The 10,421-nt window shown below is 34.2% G+C and overlaps 1 protein-coding gene across 3 annotated transcripts in view; it reads left to right on the top strand.

Annotated features, from left to right (window-relative positions):
* LOC133193445 (endothelin-converting enzyme 2-like) overlaps nucleotides 1-8,861 on the top strand; it is a 37,464-nt gene extending 28,603 nt beyond the window's left edge. For all 3 annotated transcript variants that reach the window (XM_061329389.1, XM_061329390.1, XM_061329391.1), the window contains exons 11-18: nucleotides 1,086-1,262; nucleotides 3,117-3,220; nucleotides 4,321-4,431; nucleotides 4,850-4,917; nucleotides 5,123-5,247; nucleotides 5,555-5,722; nucleotides 6,331-6,407; nucleotides 6,617-8,861. In XM_061329389.1, the coding sequence (XP_061185373.1) occupies nucleotides 1,086-1,262; nucleotides 3,117-3,220; nucleotides 4,321-4,431; nucleotides 4,850-4,917; nucleotides 5,123-5,247; nucleotides 5,555-5,722; nucleotides 6,331-6,407; nucleotides 6,617-6,716 (930 nt within the window). In that variant the 3' untranslated portion in view covers nucleotides 6,717-8,861. The remainder of the gene's footprint in view (nucleotides 1-1,085; nucleotides 1,263-3,116; nucleotides 3,221-4,320; nucleotides 4,432-4,849; nucleotides 4,918-5,122; nucleotides 5,248-5,554; nucleotides 5,723-6,330; nucleotides 6,408-6,616) is intronic.
* The last annotated feature ends 1,560 nt before the right edge of the window (nucleotides 8,862-10,421 follow it).

Here is a 10,421-nt window from a genome sequence, read left to right on the forward strand (position 1 = left end):
AAATTACTTCACATAATCAATTGTTTGACCTTTTTGCACTCAAGAAATGTCATTTTTCTGGCATTAAAAATTAAACAAGCAATGAATTCATTTGAAAGTAATGACATTTTTCTGAATTTAAGCGGAATGGTTAAAATTATCTTGTATATTCAGAAAATAAAATTAAAAGTGGGGGTCTGTGATGTTAATTTTTAGATAAACTTAAAATAGTGTTAATTTTTAGCCTAAAATGGGCTATTTATTTCCCAGGTCTTTCACAATATATTAAATTTTGCTATATTTGTCCAATATGATGATAGAATTCATGATGGTTAATTCAATATATTAATTAGGACCAACATAAAACATCTCACTGCCCAAAATAACTCTGTGTGCAGGCTGCATGTAAAAATATGAATCCAAACTTAACAATACTGTAAATTTTTCGAAAGTGAAAAATTGATCATTTTCTTCTATAAAACCTTCCGCCACAAAATATAGTTCCTCACTTAATGCTTTCGGTATGGAATTTAATCATGGGGTTTTAATTGAATATAGTTTAATTAGCATTGCAGAATCAAAATTTATTGTAAGAACTAAAACATTATCCAGAATTTTCTAAATAGAGGTCTAGACAAAAATCTGCTCAAAAGCTCAGGAACGAACCTCGTTAATAGGTAATTTTATGTTTTATTTCATTAACAAAGTGTTTCAAGAGTGTAGGATTCTTATATGCTGAAGGCATAAGGTTGATACGTCGTCTTTCTTCTAAAGCATGAACTAACCCTCGGTGACTGAGGCACGTGTGCTTGAAAATCACAGAACAAAATCAGGGGTTCTGATAAAAACGGATTTTGATGGAATTTTATTTGATAAAAGTTGAAAAACATAAAAAAAATTATTGGAATAATCTCATTAAAAAAAACTTTCCAGTCGGCGCGTTTTAATTGGGTGGGTCACGTTAGGGGAAACAAAGGTATTTTTTATTTTGGCCTGAAAGCGTCAATTTATTATAAGCATGTTCACTGTTAGCGTGTTATACTGCACAGGTTTTAAGAAGATACTGGATGTAAATTACGTCAAGATGCCTTTCCTTATTTTTGTAGGTTTTGACTATTGTGAAGGAAGTTGAGGAGGCTTTTATCCGTCATTTGCCAATGGTCTCATGGATGGATGAACACACGCGACAGATCGCCAAGGAGAAAGTCCAGAAGATTGTAGAGATGATTGGTTACCCAGACTGGATCCTGGATACAACAAAACTGGACAAATACTATGAAAATGTGAGTAGGATTCAGATGTTTGAATCAAAGAAGTATTTTTAGCTCACCTCGACGAAGTCGAGATGAGCTTATGCTATACCCCCGGCGTCGGCGTCGGCGTCCCAGGTTAAAGTTTTAGGAGCAAGTCCCATTCCCAAATAACTATAAGCCCTACCTGGACCAATCTTGCATGGATGATGCATCTAGGGATGGACACTACCAAACTTGCTTCGGATGCTGGATCTGACCTAGATTTTCCAGATGAGTGACCAGGTTAAAGTTTTAGGAGCAGGTCCATTCCCAAGTAACTATAAGCCCTACCTTGACCAAACTTGCATGGATGATGCATCTAGGGATGGACACTACCACACTTGCTTCGGATGCTGGATCTGACCTAGATTTTCCAGATGAGTGACCAGGTTAAATTTTAGGAGCAGGTCCATTCCCAAGTAACTTAAAGCCCTACCTGGACCAAACTCGCATGGATGATGCATCTAGGGATGGACATGGCCACACTTGCTTCGGATGCTGGATCTGACCTAGATTTTCCGGATGAGTGACCAGGTTAAAGTTTTAGGAGCAGGTCCATTCCCAAGTAACTATAAGCCCTACCTTGACCAAACTTGCATGGATGATGCATCTAGGGATGGACACTACCACACTTGCTTCGGATGCTGGATCTGACCTAGATTTTCCGGATGAGTGACCAGGTTAAAGTTTTAGGAGCAGGTCCATTCCCAAGAAACTATAAGCTCTACCTGGACCAAACTTGCATGGATGATGCATCTAGGGATGGACATGGCCACACTTACTTCGGATGCTGGATCTGACCTAGATTTTCCGGATGAGTGACCAGGTTAAAGTTTTAGGAGCAGGTCCATTCCCAAGTAACTATAAGCCCTACCTGGACCAAACTTGCATGGATGATGCATCTATGGATGGACACTACCACACTTGCTTCGGATGCTGGATCTGACCTAGATTTTCCAGATGAGTGACCAGGTTAAATTTAAGGAGCAGGTCCATTCCCAAGTAACTATAAGCCCTACCCGGACCAAACTTGCATGGATGATGCATCCAGGGATGGACACTACCACACTTGCTTCGGATGCTGGATCTGACCTAGATTTTCCACATGAGTGAATTTTAGCCATATTTTAACCAAATTAGCATGGATGATGTATCTAGGGATGGACACTTCCAGACTTGCCTTGGATTCTGAATCTGACGTACATTTTCCAGATGAGTGACCAGGGTAATTTTTTTGGAGTAGCTATATAATATTATGGCCTGTTATGATTAAACTTGCATAGATGGTGCATCTAAGGATGAAAACTTCCAGACTTGGTTTGGATGTTGGAACTGACCAAAATTTTCTTGATTACTTAACAGGTCAAAAGTTTTTTGAGCAGGTCTACAATTAAATCAAACTTGCGTGGATATTGATCTTGGGATGTACCCTAACTAGAAAAAAAATATGATGTGAAATTTGCCTTACATGTAGATAACATTCGTCGAGGTGAGCTTCGTAATCTTTGATTACCTATGTTGTATAATTATATATTTGACTTTCTTGTTCATCAATGATAGTTTACTCATGGTTTCTTAAATTTTGGATTTAAGGGAGAACATTAAAATATTTATAAATAACTTTGCAAGTTATCCTGCTTATAGACTATGTTGTTATGCACATTTGGGTATCAAGAAGTGTTTATCTTATTCCTGTTAGATAAATGAGTCTGAATAATTAATGGATAACTGAATTTTTTATCATTTTCATGAAAAAGTCAAATGAATGTATGTTAAAAAAGGACATGTTCTCATTTTGTACATAATCATATGATTTTCAAGGGAAAAAAATCATTTTATTCACAGGTAACAATAGAGGATGGTAAATTTTTCCAGAGTCATCTGAACAGTCTTAGAGAATCTGTTGTGAGGAACTTTAACAAGTTAGGGACTGTACCCGACAGAGAAGAGTACGTATATACATGGCTGTCTTAGATGATTCATGTGTAGCTGCATTTTTATACCCTCGCTCTGAAGGAGAGGGGGGTATACTGTTTTACCCCTGTGTGTCCGTGTGTCTGTGTGTCCATGTGTCTGTCTGTAACATATTTGTCGCGGTTTTCTCAGCAACTACTCAGCGCAGATGCTTGAAATTTTAACACAATCTTTGTTTAGGCATGCCATATGGTTGGATTCATTTTTGTTCGAATCCGATGTCAACTTCCTGTTCGTCCATGCGTCTGTCCATTCCAAATTTCTGTCGCATATTTCTCAGCAACTACTCAGCGTAGATGCTTGAAATTTTAGCACAATCTTTGTTTAAGCATGCCTAATGATGGGATTTATTTTTATATGAAGTAGATATCAACTTCCTTTTTATCCGTGTGTCTGTCCATAACCAATTTTTTGTCGCAGTTTTCTCAGCGACTTCTCATCACATGCTTGAAATTTTAGCCCACTCTTTGTTTAGGCATGCCATATGGTACGTGGGATTCATTTTTGTTTAAATCTGATGTCAACTTCTGGTTTATTCATGCATCTGTCCGTACCAAATTTACGTCACAGTTTTCTCAGCAACTACTCAGCGAAGATGCTTGAAATTTTAACACAATCTTTGTTTATGCATGCCAGATGGTGGGATTCATTTTTGTATGAATTCAATGTCAACATGAGAGGGTAACCATATATTCACATCAGAGTGGGGGTATTACTAGTGTGCATTTGTTCATGCTCTTGTTGAACCTGTTTTTTAATCATACATATTTCATGCTTTTAAAATACATACAGTCAAACCTTGTTATCTTGAACTCAATGGGACCAGAATTTAACTTATAGATAACCAAGGATTTTGAGAAAACAAGTGTAAAAATCATTTAAAAAAGGGGTTGGGACTGACAACACCCTTCAACATAACAATGTTAAGTAAAAGTTGTCTTTACAGATAACACATGATTCCAACTGAGATCAATGAGTACTGTTCACAGTCGTATAATCAGATTAATATAGAGTTACCTCTTTTTGTTATATAAGTTATCTCTCTTTGTTAAGTAAGAGTTGTCTATCTTTACAGATGGCACATGATTCCTGCCGAGACCAATGCGTACTATTCACAGTCCTATAACCAAATTGTCTTCCCTGCCGCTATCCTACAGCGGCCCTTCTTTACACCAACATTTCCTACGTGAGTATATGACAATTTCATCCAAAAATTTTAAGGACAGATTATAAAAACTATTTTTTTTCCAATAATCTTAAAATTAATAACTAAATTCATTTTTTCATTAGTAAAATGAATATTGATTTATTATTTATTATATTAATTTTATAATTAAAAATAATTGCATATTTATGGCCTTTAAAGTGAAAAAAAAAAGTTGTAAAAAAGAACAAGGATGATTGTAAAAAGATAAGATTTTGAACATGGTAGAAATATAGGACTACATGTATTTCTTACCATTTTAGAAATTTTATATTTGTGTCATTTACAACCAAAATAAGTCCAAAAAGATATAAATCAATCTAGAATTGTTTTTTTTTAATATCATGTTATCATAGTAGTACATGTTTTCAAGCATTTTTAATTTTTTTTTCTTTTCTAGGTCTTTCAATTTTGGGACCACTGGGATGATTATTGGCCATGAAATGACTCATGGATTTGACAATGAGGGTAAAAAGAATCAATTGAATTTTTTGACTTATTCATGGATATTCAATGAAGGATTTTTTTCTCCTTGTAAATTTTTAATTGAAATCAAATTATTCACAAGATTTTTTTTTTCAAGTTTTGAAGAACTTTTTTCTGCATTTAGCCATTTACATAAGTGTGCTTATCAACTTGTATCAGTACTTTTCAGTACTTTGATTTTTTCCAGGTCGCCATTATGATAAGTATGGTAATCTTAATAACTGGTGGTCCAACCAATCAGCATTGAGCTTCCAGAAAGAGACGTCCTGTATGGTCAAACAATACTCCGCCTACACTGCTGAGAATACTCATGTAAGTTAGCTATATGTCTGAAGTGTTTACAATGCAGTTCAGTAAAAACTCCTCAACATGAAAATGCAATGAATTTAAAAGCTCAGTGTCTGAGATGTTATAAGGTTATCAAGATCTTGATATCAGGGTTATATATATACAGTCAGACTTCAATATTTATATTATGATTTGACCATTAAAATCTCTCAGATATCTCAATGTCTGAGATGGTGAAGTTGTAAGCTGAATTTGTAGTTGAACTCTTTGACTCATTTTAACATACAACATAAAAAAATTCAAGTATATATGTCACTGTCTTGTCCTGTAGTTGAAGGGAGAGCGAGTTCTGGGGGAAAATATTGCGGATAATGGAGGACTGAAGATGGCCTATGCAGCATATAAATTCTGGGAAAGATCACATAGGATCACAGAGGTCACAGATCTTCCAGGACTTGGTCTCACTCCAGAACAGCTGTTTTTTGTTGGCTTTGGTCAGGTAGGGGTCATTGTGTAATCTACAACATTTATGCAAAACTTTGTACTGTCAAACCTTGTTATCTTGAACTCATTAAAGCAAAAAAGGATATGAAAAAAATGATATCCAAGGATTCAAGATATCCAGGGTAAAATACTTAAAGAATAAGGGGTTCAAATTTTCAAAACACTTTGACATATCATTATAGTATTCAAGATATCAGTTTTCGAGATTCCAAAGTTTAACTGTATCTTAAAGAATTACATAGTTATATATTTACATTTGCAAATGTTTTCTTTTATATAACACTATTAAAAGCAGCGCCTATCTATATCCGTATAAACACAGGTTCCTCGCGTCATAAACGTTCGACGTAATTTTCTCAGTGACGTCATAAAGGGTTGTCATAAATGTAAATATAAGTAATAATGTATCATTTTTAAACATCTATCGGGATATAAATACGGGTTGGTACGAGATCAAACTTACCATAAAGCCCTTCGGGCTTTATGGAATTTGATCTCGTGACCAACCCGTATTTATATCCCGATAGATGTTTAAAAATGATACATTATCTCTTAAATAAATATTTAATATTAATGTTTGTTTGTTTGTTTGTTTGTTTGTAGCTTTGGTGCTCTTACTACACACCTCAGTACCTAAAGCAAGCCATACTGACTGATCCTCACACTATAGGAAAATTCAGGTCAGAAAAGTCCTGATAATTAATGTAGTCATTTATCATTATTAACAATGTTTTGATAATAGAGAACCCAAAATCTTTTAGCATGATATCAAGCTTAATTTCTGTTTCATAAACTTGATTTCAAAACTTTTGTCTGAATTTTTTGGAAATAAAGTTCATGAAAATATACCGGTGTTAATATTTAATTTAAAGACTTGCTTATTTTGCAGGACAATAGGAGTGGTTTCCAATTCAGGTGATTTTGCTCGAGCTTTTAACTGTCCTCCAAACTCTCCCATGAATCCACAAACTAAGTGCCAAGTTTGGTGAAATTCTGTTCATTCCATGATGTCTGTGATTAATGACTTCATTCCAGAAATTTTTTAACTGCCAAAAAAAACTTGGCCATTTTCTTAGATGGTGTGTTTTAAGTTCTCAAGAGCTGATATTAGAACAATTTGTTTTATTTATAGTATTTTCATTTTTTGTGACCATAAGCCTCAAAAATAGTGCATATTGATTATTGTGTGTGTTTATCTTTCCAAAACTTTATTCTGGAACTTATTTTTTATCTGTATTGTTAACATATAGAGGCATCACACTTTGTTTTTTTCACTTGTCTTTATAGATCTCATTTGAATTGTTGATATCTTGAAGGTATATTTTTTTATCATTATAGGTTATTTATTTTGTTCTAAGCCCCTCCTACTTCTAAGATGAAGCTTGTTACATTTACCAATGTTTTGTCTATAATAAACATACTTACCCTAGTAAAATCTGGTTTAAACCATCATAACCCACATTGCATCTTATGTAACCTTTGAACTATTTGTCCTTTTTTTTGGTTCAACAGGCTTGCTTTGTGCATTTATATCAATTATTATAAGATATGTTGTGGCCACAGAGAGTCAAGGCATTAAAATATATACTTAGTAATTATAGCTTCCATGAAGTATAGTATAATTTAACATGTATATTATCTGTTTATGTATCTAGGGGTGAATGAGATGATTAATTTTTCTTGTAGATTTGCTGCTCAAGCAAATTTTTATGTGCTTCCAGATAGTTAGCCTTTAATAATTCCCATAGTCCATGCTTTGTGCAACTGTTTAAATGTTGTCATGAAATTATCGCAGACATATCAATCTTTGTGGAAATGATTTTGTAAATTCAACCCATGCATCTGATGTTTTGAAGTTGACCCATTGAAGTTTTATTAAATAGGAAAGGGCTACGTTGTAAATTGTTGTGCATTTTGACCAGTAACATATCCAAATCATTTTCTCAAATGCAAGTTCATGGAAATCTTCGGATTTCCAAATTATTTTCTAAAAAAAAAAAAACAACCAAACAAATATAAAAAAAATTTAAAAAATTTTAAAAAATCATTTGTTTAATGTACATGCACTTCATTGGAGAATTTTTTTTACAATTTGATGACTAGATAGACGACTTTTTCTAGTTCTTTTTTCCCTGTATTTTATTTTACAGTTTCTCAGAAAAAATCCTCTTTACCATGAAACTCACCAACTCCCTCACTAAGGAGTATGACATTATTGTCCAGTCCAGTTTCATTTCAATGCATATATTTTGCTCATGATCAATAATCATTATGGATTTGAGTCAGAATTACAGTCAAACTTTGTTATTTCAAACTCAAAAAACCTTGATATCTGAGGATTTGAAATAACGAAGGTAAAAGAAATAATATTAAGTGGTTGGGACTTCCAAATTACTGCGATGTATCCATGGTACTAGTATTTGAGATTTCGTTGTTCAAGATACCAACGTTCAAGTGTATTAGGGCAAATTTCAAGGTCACAGATTCCACAGTGACAAAATATTTCCTTGGGCATTTCCCTTGTGATGAAAGGCTAATGTAAATTTAGCATTTGTTGTCAAGGATTTAGACATGATCAAGTTCACATACTTTATCAATATAAAACTCTGTTATTTATATTGCAGAGGTTAAATTTGTTTGCTGTACAAATGGTTTATTGTGGAAACGAAGAAAAAAAGTATTTTAAAAATTCACACTGATCATAATTCATGCTGGCCATAAGAATATGAATGCTTTACAGAGTCTAATATTGTGGCAGTACATTTATAAGCTTTGAAGATACAGAGCAGATGCAATTCTGACTGATCAAGGTCTTCATTTCCAAAACTGGCTGTAAATTCCAGAAAAGATAAGTTTTTTTTTTTTTAATTTTGTACCTCTGTAGGTTTTACAACTTTGTAAGATAGTGAAATCTAGATGATCAAAACAATACGGTCATTTTTCTTTCCTAGATGGCCAGATAACGACATATCGTTTAGAGATCTGCATATTAATTAATATTTGTGTATCAAACCTCTCATTGAAATGTGTTTTGCTGCAGGATTTATATAATATCTCTACAATCTTCTGAACTGTTCAAATGACTACCAAGATATGGTTAGTTTGAAAATAAACTATCTAAATCTTGCATTAAATCTGTTTTTAACTCAACTATTCTCAAATGTAGTTAGACCAGAAATTCTTGTGCGATGCTGTCTGTCAAACGTTTGTCCGTAACAAAATATGCTAACAATATTGATCAGATTTGGATGAAACTGGGAAATAAGCAATTCAATTCCAAGTCAAACAAATGTTACTTTGTTTAGCTCACCTGAGCTGAAGGCTCAAGTGAGCTTTTCTGATCGAAATTTGTCTGTCGTAAACTTGTCACATTTTCATCTTCTTCTCCAGAACCACTGGCTGGGCCTATTTCAACCGAACTTGGCACAGAGTATCTTTGGGTAAGGGGGATTCAAGTTTTTTTTTCAAATTAAGGGCCACACCCTCTTCCAAGGGGAGGTAATTAATATAAGAAATCATGAAAATTGGACGGGGTAATTTAAAATCTTCTTCTCAAGAACTACTGGGCCAGAAAATTTGAAACTTATTTGAAACCTTTCTGGGGTAGTGTAGATTCAATTTTGTTCAAATAATGACCCCCGGGGGTAGGGTGGGGCCACTATGGGCGATCAAAGTTTTGCATAGGAATACATAGGAAAAATCTTTAAAATTCTTCTCAAGAACAGTAATGTCATGATTAATCATACATGTATTTATACGGAAGCATCCTCAGGTATTTGTTCAAATCACGACATCCGGGGGTAGGATGGGGCCACTATGGGCAATCAAAGTTTTACATAGGAATACATAAAGAAAATCTTTAAAATTCTTCTTCTCAAGAACAGCAAACAGTCATACTCATATGGAAGCATCCCCAGGTATTGTACTTTCAAGTTTCCTTAATGACTTTTCAGGGTAGGGAGGGGGCCATGATGGGCGATCAAAATTTAAATAGGAATATATAGGAAAAATCTAGGGAACAGCAAAGCCATGATTAGTCATATTTATATAGAAGTATCCTCAGGTAATGTAGATTTAAGTGTTCTAATCATGACCCCCTGGTGTAGAATTGGGCCTCCGTGGGCAATCAAAGTTATACGTATGAATGCATAGGAAAAATCTTCAAAAGTCTTTTTCTCAAGAACAGCAAAGCTATGATATATATATTTATAGATATATTTATATTGAAGCATCTTCAGGTAGTGTAGATTCTAGTTTGTTCAAATCAAGACCCCCGGGGATAGGATGGAGCCACAATGGGCAAAGTTTTACATAAGAATATTTGGGAAAAAATCTTTAAAAGTCTTCTTCTTTAGAACAGCAAAGCCATGAATAGTCATATTTATATGGAAACATCCTCAGATTCAAGTCTGTTCAAATCATGACATCTGGGGTAGGGTGGGGGCACAATATTTTATCTTAATTTTACATAAGAATAATTATGTATTAGGAAAAAATCTGCTGATAAAGAACAGAAGGGACATTGATACTCAGGTGAGCGTAGTGGTCCATGGGCCTCTTGTTTTAAATTGGCAACACTGCATTGCATGAATTGTTGATAAGGTATTCACAGCTGCCAACCCTTACGATTTTGGCGTAAGGCTTACGCTTAAGCGTCTTTAATACGCCTTACGATTTATCTATTTATCCTTACG

Source organism: Saccostrea echinata, unplaced genomic scaffold, assembly GCF_033153115.1.
Source record: "Saccostrea echinata isolate AGI-Se365-2 ecotype Australia unplaced genomic scaffold, CSIRO_AGI_Sech_v1 ptg000027l, whole genome shotgun sequence".
In the NCBI taxonomy this organism is placed as follows: domain Eukaryota; kingdom Metazoa; phylum Mollusca; class Bivalvia; order Ostreida; family Ostreidae; genus Saccostrea; species Saccostrea echinata.